The sequence below is a fragment of the Hippopotamus amphibius genome, chromosome 7 (genome assembly GCF_030028045.1).
Source record: "Hippopotamus amphibius kiboko isolate mHipAmp2 chromosome 7, mHipAmp2.hap2, whole genome shotgun sequence".
Classification (NCBI taxonomy): domain Eukaryota; kingdom Metazoa; phylum Chordata; class Mammalia; order Artiodactyla; family Hippopotamidae; genus Hippopotamus; species Hippopotamus amphibius.
This window is the reverse complement of record NC_080192.1, coordinates 72,228,875-72,240,115: the sequence shown is the minus strand read 5'-3', so window position 1 is coordinate 72,240,115 and position 11,241 is coordinate 72,228,875. Positions and strand designations below refer to the sequence as shown.

Sequence of the window (11,241 nt, the reverse complement as noted above, 5' to 3'; positions counted from 1 at the left end):
GATTGGATCACAACTTTTAGAACCTGGATGGAACATTGCTTATGTTCCAGAAAAGAAAGTTTATTTTTTTATTTACTTATTTAGACATCACCTCCTTTATTAGCTGGTTTAGGTGATCCCCCATTTTCCAATAAAAAGATAAAGTATGTTTACTCAACTTGAATGTCAACTTTTAAGCGTATTGATAAAATAGTGAAATGTCTACTTAACATATTTAATTCATAAATTTAGTTACGTCTACTTTAAATTACATATTGCTGATCTATAAACATTTCCTTTCCTGCTTTCATATTTTTTTGTTTTTTGGGTTTGTTTTTTTCTTTTTTTCTTTTTTACACCTTTATTGGATTATAATTGCTTTCCAATGTTGTGTTAGTTTCTATGGTACAACAAAGTGAATCAGCCTCCCTCCCACCATCTCCATCCCATCCCTCTAGGTCATCACAAATCACTGAGCTGAGCTCCCTGTGCTATACAGCAGCTTCCCACTAGCTATCTATTTTACACATGATGGTGTATATATATCAGTGCTACACTCTGTGGTTGCCAAAGTTGAGTTCATCACATATTAGCTGGTGGGATCTGAGAGCAGATGAAATTGAATGACACAAGAATGTCAAAGCAAGTTTAAAGGCAGAGGAGTGAAAGATTTTGGCCAATTATCAGCTCAAACAAACAAGGTAATTAATATAAATTTATTATCATAATTACAGGACTCTCAGGTACTAGAATACAGAGCTTCACAACAATGGAAAAAGCACAACTTGGACCAAAGTGTCTAGTACCTCAGACACACTCAGCCTGGAAAATACTGTCTACTATTGTTGAAGATACCCAGTCATACTCAGAGATTGCAAAGAATTACCATAAATATAATAATATGTTACAATTATCTTAGAAATAATATTTATAAATATATATGTATAATAAATAATAACTTAAAATAACATTGCATGCTTTGCTTTCTTGAGGCTTAGCTTCAAGAAGTATATTACTAAAACGAGCTCATGGATTGGCATAAAATACTGTTGAGGTAGGAAGGATATAGCCATCATTCCCTCCATTTTGAAGATGATCAAACTGAGGTCCCAGAAACTTACAGGATTTGATAAAGGGTCCATCAGCAACTTCAAAGCAGAAGCTAAGCGGCTGGAATGGAACCCTGAGTCCATGGCTTCTCATTCCAATTGCTATTGTGGGTATTTCTTAGTATTCTTTTGCCTTAGTTAACCCATCTGTAATATGGGTACAGCCTTTTTGGTAGCCACAGTCAGTAGCCCCAGCCCTCCCAAGATAGTTATGCAGAATAGTAATTAAAATGATTGGTAGTTTGCAAAGTATAGGGTGTTCTTTAAATAACAAGCAACATTACATGTTAATGTTGGTTCTACTAGACTTTGCATCCTCTCTTACAAAGAGAGTAAACATTCATTTAGAATTACGAAGGCTCAGCACATGCTCAGCGAGTGACTAAGAGTGAAGGAATTTGACTCCTTCATGTACATGGTACATACGGATTGTCAACACTTCACAAGTAAGTAGACGCCACAGTCAAGGCTGGTTTTCCAATATCTGAAAGTCAGTTGTAGAGGGCAGCCCCCTTGCCAGGTGCACCAGTTTGTCTTGCTTAGTGGCAATATACAACATTGGATGGGAAACCGATTTGAAGTAGTCCATACTGCCATGATTCTCCCAGAAGAAGAGGAGATTGGTCTCATCTTTGATGGTTTTGGGTGTCTCAGGCAACTCCTAGGATAAGGAGAACAAAGATCTGTTGGAGAACAGGTAGATGCTGAAAAAAGAACTGACACTCAATCCCTTGGCATTTGGCCTTCGTGAGAAACACAGCACTTTAGGACTATGACTATGTAACATGATGATATAGGTCCTTCATTCATTTGTTCATTCAGAAAGCATTTATTACATGCCTATTAGATGTATGGCCCCATCTATTCATAATAATTGATTCCCTTAGTTAACTGGAGAGAAATCCAATTTCATCATGAAGAATGACAAAGACACTAGTGTCTTGGCGTGTCTTGGCGTGTCTTGGCAGGTAGGGTGAAACTTTGTTCTTGTCCTGCCTCCAACACGGGCATAAAGCATTTTGCATCAAATCTGAGCACTAGGGACTCTAAGACCTGGAAACCTTTTGACTTCTAAATGTGCAAAACATACTTGGGGAAAATAATTTAGAATTTAGACATGTTTATCTCTGTATTTAAGTCAACAATTGAAGGTAAAAAAAACAACCCAGCATGTGTGTGCGTGCGTGCACACACTCACAGACACACACACACAACTTCCCAGGCATATCAGCAACTGAATGCTTTCAATACAATTTTTTTTTGACAATTGTGATCTCTTTAGACCACACTCCTCTTATGAGTATGAAGAAAATCTAACAGTACTTTTTTGTTTGGAAAAACTTTTGTTTGAAAAAACAAAATCCAAATTCTAACTTGAGATGCTTCTTCTCTATTCTTTTAATCTAAGAGAACTAAATATCCTTTTCTGGTTTCCTTGGGGTTTTCAATGTCAACAAGGATTTTATTTCTCAAACCTATTTCTCCCTCAGTTTTCCTCATCTCAGTAAATGGAGTTTACCCTCTTCCTTCTGTTGGTTCTATCTCCAAAATATAACTGGATTCTGTCTCCTTCTTTCCACCTGTGTCACAACTGCCCCCCACCCACCCCAACTGTTAGTATAACATCCTAATCAGACTCTCTCTATTGCCTCCTTTCTGATCTATTCTCTGAGTTAGGAAATATAAGCAAAGTCAGGACATTTCTCTGTTTGAAGTCCTTTCCTCTTTTTCAGGGTGCCCCAGCTCCTTGATGTCCCTTCTGATCTCTGAAGCTGGCCTGTAAACTCTTGAAGCTCTAGGGCTGAGAGCACTCAGATCCCTCTGTTTGGAAAGCCTGCCACACCACCCACTCGATGGCATACTCCCTCCTATCAGCAGCTCTCATCTCACAGGGAGCTCTGTGTAAAGAGCATCCTTTCATTTTCTCTATCTCAGCACCCTGTTTATTGCTTTATAGCAACTTGCACTTTTTGCTGGTTGTTTGGCTTATCTATTGTCTGTGTCCCTCAGAAGTCTGAGTGCTATAAGGCTTTGGCTCACCACTGTCTACAGAGCTGTTGACAGTCCGCTTGAAAAATAGAAGGCTCTCAATAAACAACGTTTGTTGAATGAATTCACGAACGAAGCTATGGCCCTACTCTTGTAGACATCATTTTCATCTCACTCCATCCAGGAAGAGAAACACATGGATCCACAAACATCTTAGTTGGGGTGGGAGTGGGGGTTGGATTATACATTTACTGAATAAGAGTCACCTACTAATCAGTGGAGAAAACATTTGGCTACAGTGGCCATGTGTGTGTGTCTGTATGTTTGGAGGAGAAGGTGGTAGTGGAGATGAGGCTGGGATGAGAGATAAAACTGGCACCAATGAGGAGACAGAGAGGCACTGCAATCAGAAGGCGAGGGTTTGAGACTTGGCTCCCAGCTTTTGCTTTGTACCTGTTGGCAGGTGATTAATCCTCTCTGATCTCAGTGGTGTACTTGACACTCTTGGAGGCAGGCCCCCTTGTCCTAATGCCTACTGTCGCGTAGGTCAGATAGTAGATGTCAGTAAAGCTGAACGAGGGATGGAATCTATGGATGCCCAGGGATAGGAGGTGAATAGGATCAGGAAGGGAAAAGAGAAAGAAGAAGAAGGCAATTTGCCTTTTATGTAATTTTGCCACCTCTGTGTTGCTCTCTCACAGGTCCTCCCTAGAATTGCCTCTGGGGATAGTGGGTAAGAAATAGGATGGGAAGACAGGTGGGCAAGTGGGACTGTGGTAGGAAGAGAAGAGGATTGTGCCATCTCTTGGGATCATCTACAAATGCATGGGCTGTAAATGAAGGTAAGTTGGCCACTGAGAGTAAGTTGGAGCACTGACCTTTAGCAATACAGGTTCGTCTTCATTTTGAGCACTCACAAACAGTCGAGTTTTGGAGATTCTTAGTGTCACAGGAAGTTGAGAATCCTCTTCTGATGTGTAAGCACCCACGTCAAATTTCACTGGCAAAGAGAAAAGCCAAAAAAGAAAGTAAATTCATTGTATTTGTACAAAATCAAGTGTTTATGAAGATGTTGTGTGTGTGTGTGTGTGTGTGTGTGTGTGTGTGTAGTTCTGTCCGCAACTATGGTGTAAGTACCTGAAGCTCAGGAATGGGATTTATACATCTTTGTATCTCTCACAATGTCTGCTATATTTTCTAGACAGGTAAATACTTGGTTAATGGCTTTAGAATTTTCTATGTTGAATGAGTGCTTGGGGGCTGCATATTTATGGAATCTCTTACAATTATATTAGTGGGATAAGACCCTGGAATTTGTGAAGTCATGAGTAAAACGGAGGGGTTTAGGGAAGCTGGTACACTCATATGTTGCTAAGGATAGTGAGAATTAGTTCTGTTTTCCTTAGAGAACAATGCTTAATAAGAGCTGTAAAATCATTTATGCCTAGCTCCAAAAATAACCTCACAGGGAAAGAAATAATTAATATAAAGACATCTGCAGCTGAGTTATTTAGAGCAAACCCAAAGCACCAGCATAGCAATATGATTGAATATTCTCGTGCCATTAAAAATGGCAAATACAAACTCTGTCAATATGTGGGAAAATTGTCTGAAATAATATTAAGTAGGAAATTAGAGCACAAAACAATCTGTCTTAGAGTGGGAAGCATGTTAGCTGAAATATATCCAATCAGAAAGAACCCCGCCTGTTTATCACAGAGTAGCCTCTTTGGATCTCTGAAAATAAGTTTGTTTACTGGTGACATGTCCTTAAGCTGAAATATGTACACCACAGAAACTGGATCAGTGTGACAAAATTTCTTGGATCCTAAATTTCATTCTGCAGAGCATATTTGCAGCTTATTGGCTGCTTTGCTTCACAATTATGTTATCAAAGATAATGATTCCTCCTAGTTTGGTGTTATTTGGAAGTTTAATCAGCAGGCTCCTCATTGGCGTCTGAGTAAATCTGGGTAACTCACTGAATATTTCTGAGGCTCAGTTTCCTTTAAAATCAAGGATAAGGCTATCTCAGAGGATAGCCCTCCTACCAAAAGAGAGAGTACCGCAGAAAGCTTTATACTGCACTTAGAGTTTTCAAAGCTAGGACACTTCTTTCTTGTTAAAGATTCCAGATTTGGCTGAAGTTTCTGTCCTTGCCCAGAATTTTTACCGGGGGTGATGTGCTTCATCCTATACTAGATGAATCGTGCAAAGCCAGGAATCAGAGAGGTTTATTCTTTAAAAGCAAAAAGCTTAAAAGAAATACAGAAATTTAAAAAAAGGGAGGGGAGGTGACAGAATTGTCCATTTACCTGCATCATCCAGATTATTTAATGCAGCTGCCATGAGGTATCGACCCGACGGATCTCGAATTATACTTTGATTGAGGGCGTCATTCAGGATGCACTGGTGGTTGATGACCCTCATAAAGTTGTATTTCACGTTGCTCTGGAAGCTGTAATGCACTGATCTGGGCTTGATGATTTCTAAAACCGTTATCACGAGCTCAGATTAATGTCCAAGTACAAACATAGATGTACCTGCTCTAATACAAGCTACTAAAGGGACATGAAGAACATCCCAGTCTAGGTGAGGAAACTGAGAGAGAAGTGAAATCACCCCTTCTTTTTAAACTTTGATTCTTCAGAGAATAGTTTTTTTTTTTTCAAAGAGATTACTTGTATAACTTTTTTGGTTGTTTGGAGGTTTGTAAGTAAACCAGGAAGACTCCCCGTACTCCCCACCTACATTTTCAAATGAATGCACTCCGAGAAAAAAATGAATGCACTAAGAATTTTATGTGTCACTGCATGCAGGTCTAAATGTCTGCCACCTTTCTTTTTATTTTTTGAAAAAAAATTGTTTTTGTTTTGTTTTTCCTATCTACCACCTTTCTGAACGGTGGTATGTGTATCAATTGCCTCACAAATCCTCACGGCTCTAAATAATTCTACTTCCAGGCATTTTTTATTCTAAGGAAATAAAAGATGATAGAGATGAAGATTTATTGATATGTCTATTCATTGTCAGATTACTTATAATGGTAAAAAACGGGAGCTCTAAAATATCTTTTATGTACTGGTCAGTGAATACAGCTGAATGTGAAACTGTGCGTAATTCAGCCTAATACTGGTCAACATGTTTGTTCCTGTGGGTTTACGCACATAGACAGGACTTTAAGGAATGTAACATAGGGCTGGCAGGGGTAAACTCTGAGGGGTAAGGTGAGCGGCTTCGATTTTCATTCTTGTATTTTCTTGTATTTTCCAGTTTTCTAGGTGAACATGTATTAATGTTTAGCTGCTACTTTAAAAATATGAGGTTTACATTTTATGTAGAGGCTTATACAGTAAAGGCACAGGAGAAAAATCGTGTGACTCCCACAGTCAGATAGACCTGATTTGGTTTGATGCTTTACCACTTACGCACACTTACACACTGTGAGATTTGGGCAGATCCCTATCTCACTGTGCTTAGTTTCCTTGTATGTAAAACAAGAAGGTAGGGCTGTTTGTTGGGAAGGTGAGAGAGCATGCAGCCACTAAGAAGTTAGCAGTGTTGTAGTATTAACAAAAGTAGTGGTAGGAATGATATTCTTACTAATACTAACAATAGTAGCTAACCTTTTATTTTAGGTATTTTCTATGTGCCAGGTGTTATTTTAGTCCAGAATCTTGCCAGTATTGACTTATTTAATCCTCACAACCATTAGGGGCTCTGATTATCTCCATTTTACAGTAGAGGAAACTAAAGCACAGAAAGGTTGAGGAACTTGCCCAAGGAGACCTAATTACCATGTGGAGGTGCATACCTTGTAAGTGGTCACCTACTTACTAGCTGTATAAAACTGCTTTCTGCTGAAAGGCTAAAAGTCACATGCCCTTCACAATACCGCCACGAAGCGAGCCTGTGAGCACATAGGCTAAACGCAAGCCCCTGCTGCCCTCTTTCCACTGGGGAAGGATACAAATTAACTTTCCTTTCTCATAGGTAGCAGACTAATGGGTTGGTTGCCCTCTTGTTACTCTGATTCTAGGTATTATTTTCCCCTGTACTCTGCTGTCCCCATTTGCTTAAAAATAGAAGGATATTATTGCACTTGGACCCCTTACCTTCTTCTGTATCATTGGCAATAGCTTCCAGATCATAATCGGTGATGAACTGATTTAAGCTCAACCTCCTCTTCTTCAGAATCTTTCCATTGGCTGCCACCATCACCACATTCTCCTTGAAGGTAAGCCTGGATGTCTTGGAGGTTTCAGAGGTATTCAGAGACAGAAATTTATCCATGGGATCCTCATGAAGTGGCTCATAGCTTGCATCATAGAAGGACTTCTGTGAGGAAGGAAAATGGAAACTGAAATGCTGCCCATGGCTATAGAATGAGACTCCTTTACAGTAGGAGTTGTATTCAACAGACTTAGCGAGAAGGATGTCCATTTTGGTCTTGGGTAACCCGTGTTTCATTAGCCTTCCCCTTGCTCCTCCTTTCCTCTTTCCTTCCCCCCTTCCCTTTCCTCTGCCTCCCTCCTCTTTACCCACTTCCTCCCATCCCTCCTTTCAGGATTTCCCTGAAAGGATGTGATCTCTGGGAAGGTCTTTGTCATCCATCCACAGACTCAAAAATAAGACCTTTTATACTTAGTGAAGTAAGTCATAGAAAGACAAATACTATATGATATCACTTATATGTGGACTCTAAAAAATAATACAAATGAATCTATATACAAAACAAAAATAGACTCACAGACACAGAAAACAAACTTATGGTTACCAAAGTGGGGGGTAAGGACAAATTAGAGATATGGGATTAATAGATATATAAAATAGATAAGCAACAAGGATTTACTGTATAGCACAATAACTTAAAATAACCTATAATGGAAAATAATCAGAAAAAAAACACTGTATCACTATGCTCTACTCCTGAAACTAACACAATATTGTAAATCAACTATACTTCAGTAAAAAAAATGAGATGTTGTAATGAAACAGGTCTGCAACTGATCTTAGTGAGTGGTAGCCTTCCAGTCAGTCCCCCCTCAGGAGGTCTGCTTGACAGTGCTCAAATATTTTAGAAATACTCCTCTAGATGCAGCTTTTAGAGCCAGTACTGCAGACACACCAAGCAGTACCTATATTACCTATTTGTGGTCTCCGAGCAAAATAACAGTGTGTGAATGGCTGCAGATTTCTTACTTCCAATTGGCTTGCTTCCTCCACCTCAGCTCCATGGGCTATTACTCTTAGAGGGCTATCTCTGATCTCTGGAGCTCGTATTAGAGAGGATGTCCAAAACACATCACTTAAGGAGACAGTCCCCTGGTGAGGTGGCCCGAAGGGGCTTTCCCAGGATGGCATTACCAACATTCTGATTGAAGGCTGACCTAGGAGACTCCATTCTTGGAGTTTCAGGTTAGTTCTGCTCTGCCCTGGGAAAATCTGGTGCACATGAAGGATACCACCAACTGCTAGTGCACAGAGGCAGTTGGTCTCAATTATAATGAAGAAATGCATGTCTCTGGACTTCGAGTGAAGGTATAATGAAAGCATCTAAGATTCAAGCTGTTGCTATTCTAGTAGAGGACACACGGCGATTTCATAAGAATTACAGTCATTTGCTTACCTGATGCAGAGAGAGATGATCAATTTCGGAGCTTTCTTCATTTTCACTGTTAAATGAGATGATGAGAATTTAATTCTGTTTGTTATATCACTACAGTCCCTGGGCAATATACTTTAATAAACATATTAGCTTTGGGTAACACACACACACACACACACACACACACAGCTATTATTATCAACTTTGAAAATTCAGGACTTCTATGCATACATATCCATACAGTAATTTGTACCTGATGATGTGGAATTAGTAATTGACCTGTGCTCTGTCTATGAAAACGAGACTTGGCTAACTAATTGGAGAATTGTAATTGAATTTTAGGGAAAAATTTTAAGCTCCTTAAGAGAGAAGAGGGCTTCCTAGGTGCAGTGGTTGAGAATCCACCTGTCAACGCAGGGGACATAGGTTTGATCCCTGCTCCAGGAAGATCCCACATGCCACAGAGCAACTAAGCCCATGTGCCACCAAAAAAAAAAAAAAGAGAGAGAGAAGAAATCCCTTTGAAGCGCCTCGTTTAAATCTGGATCACGTACACCTTGCTTTCATGTATCCATTAAAACAGATTTCATAATTTATACTTTGCAAAATATCAGGCAACATTTCCGTAGTCTAGTTTGTGTTAGTGTATCTTAACAGGCAATGGGAACACCATGTTTGTTTAAAGTGTTCTGCAGTTTTAACTTTTCACTCATTATCCTTCTCCTGTGTCTGAATGAGATTGACTGTGTGTGTTTCACATGCTCAAATTGCTGTGAAGCCATTTCCTCTTCTAGACTGAGGTCAAGAAGTGTTCCTGAGAAAGGTTTCTCTTGCTCACAGTCCATTAAAACCCATTACTGTATCAGGGCTCATGAATGCGACTGAAGCTGTGTCTAAGCAGATGTTGAAAACCACTAGGTCTCAGCAGACCTGAAAAGTGACCTTTCTGAAATGGCTGCCTCCCTGCCAATATCACCTCAGTTTCGTTGCTGGATGCTTAGTTTCCTTGAATCTTCGCTCAACCTGCCCTGACTTCAGAGCTAGGACACATCTCTACAGCCTCTGCCAGTCTGGCCCCATGCTGGTTATGGTAATCCTAGCTAGATTCTATTGTGCCTTGATCCCCTCATTAAATCACAAGAGACAGAATCTCTTTCCTACCTGTAACAGTTCTTCAGGGCTTCAAAGAGGTCAGGGACTTTGGCCATCTTCACTTCTGCAACAGAGAACACCAGTAGCTGTCAGCACCGCCAGCTTCTGAACCAGATGCCTGCAAGGGGAACCACCTCCGCTTTGTGCTCCTTAAGACACTTAATGAATGACTTGGCTCACACTCAGCATTCTTCTTTTCACTCCCTTGAATTATTTGCATATGTATTTGCCTCCTCTGCTAGCCTAAACTTCTTTTAGAATCTTGGTATCCCTTATATGTCCAACCCAATACACTGCACATGGTAGGTGTTCAATGGAAGCTTGAAAAAACAAAAATAAGAAATAAAAAACCCCAACAAGAATGAGATATTTACCTTACACAGATGCAAGAGAGAGACAGAATTAGAAATTCACACTTTTCTCCTAATAATTTTTGGTAGTTGAGAGTCCCTCCAGGGAAAGGTTTGGCTGTACCCTCCAACGCCCTTATACGAAACCAGTTCCTCTGTCCCTCAATTTCCCACCAGTAGAGAGAATCATTTGCTGAGATCTGACTGTGATTCTAACTCACACAACAAACCAGAGGGATCGGAAAGGAAGAAAGAGGCTTTAGTTTCAGAGAAGGAAGTTTAAGAGATCACAGCCAAGGACAAGAACAAAAAATATCTTAAGAGCTGAAGATGTGATAAGGACAATACCTTTGCTGACTCGAGCGAGTGACAATGAAATGACTGGCTCTCTCTCTCAGTGTGGAGACTACAGTCCCAGGCACGCTTCTTTGCCTTTTGTCTGCTCTGGAGTGGGTGTGGCCGTGATTGCACCATGGGGAATTCACAGGGAAGAATTCTACTTTGTATTTTTTTAAGTTCATTCAACCTTCTACTGGCCAAAATAATGACAAATTATATACTTGATCAGAGTGTTTGGGGAGATTCCAGGAGTTCCTGACTTGGTTCATTTATTTATTGCTTTGCTCTAAACAATTATAAACATGTAATCTTAGAAAAAGGGAAGAAGAACAGGAAAGTTAAGTTTCTAAAAATATTTGGTGGGGGAGGGAGGGAGAACTCCTAAAAGCAGAATTGTAGATGATTAGAGTTGGAGGGGTGCTTAAGAGCTGTAGTCTGTGTTTTGGCTTAATTTGTTTACTGCACCCCAGGGCTGAGTATGAACTGATGGAATACTTGGAAACCGCCTCCACCCCCCCCCCCCAATCCCCACAGGCAGCTAAGGGGTGGCTCTTGAGGGAAGACGATCCATCTTTTCTGAAGAGGGAGGTCTGCTTGAGTAAGCGTGCATCACTCTGAGGATGGGGCGACAACCTCCCGGTTAGGGCAGGGTGGAAGAGAGAGAAGTGATAGTGAACCATAGAAGTCAATCTTTTTATTCCTCTGAATATGGCCA

The 11,241-nt window shown here is 40.2% G+C and overlaps 1 protein-coding gene across 2 annotated transcripts; it reads right to left on the bottom strand.

Moving 5' to 3' along the window:
- Positions 1-716: 716 nt before the first annotated feature.
- Positions 717-10,605, bottom strand: IL1A (interleukin 1 alpha). 2 transcript variants are annotated; one of them, XM_057741707.1, is made up of 7 exons: positions 10,536-10,605; positions 9,847-9,901; positions 8,707-8,752; positions 7,193-7,415; positions 5,393-5,566; positions 3,956-4,077; positions 717-1,749 (listed from the first exon to the last, which is right to left on the bottom strand). In XM_057741707.1, the coding sequence occupies exons 2-7, from the start codon at positions 9,891-9,893 to the stop codon at positions 1,552-1,554; spliced, it is 810 nt and encodes a 269-aa protein (XP_057597690.1). In that variant the 5' UTR covers positions 9,894-9,901; positions 10,536-10,605; the 3' UTR covers positions 717-1,551. The 2 variants fall into 2 exon arrangements, with proteins under 2 accessions (XP_057597690.1, XP_057597692.1); XM_057741709.1 differs by lacking the exon at positions 10,536-10,605 and adding an exon at positions 10,212-10,440.
- Positions 10,606-11,241: the final 636 nt, after the last annotated feature.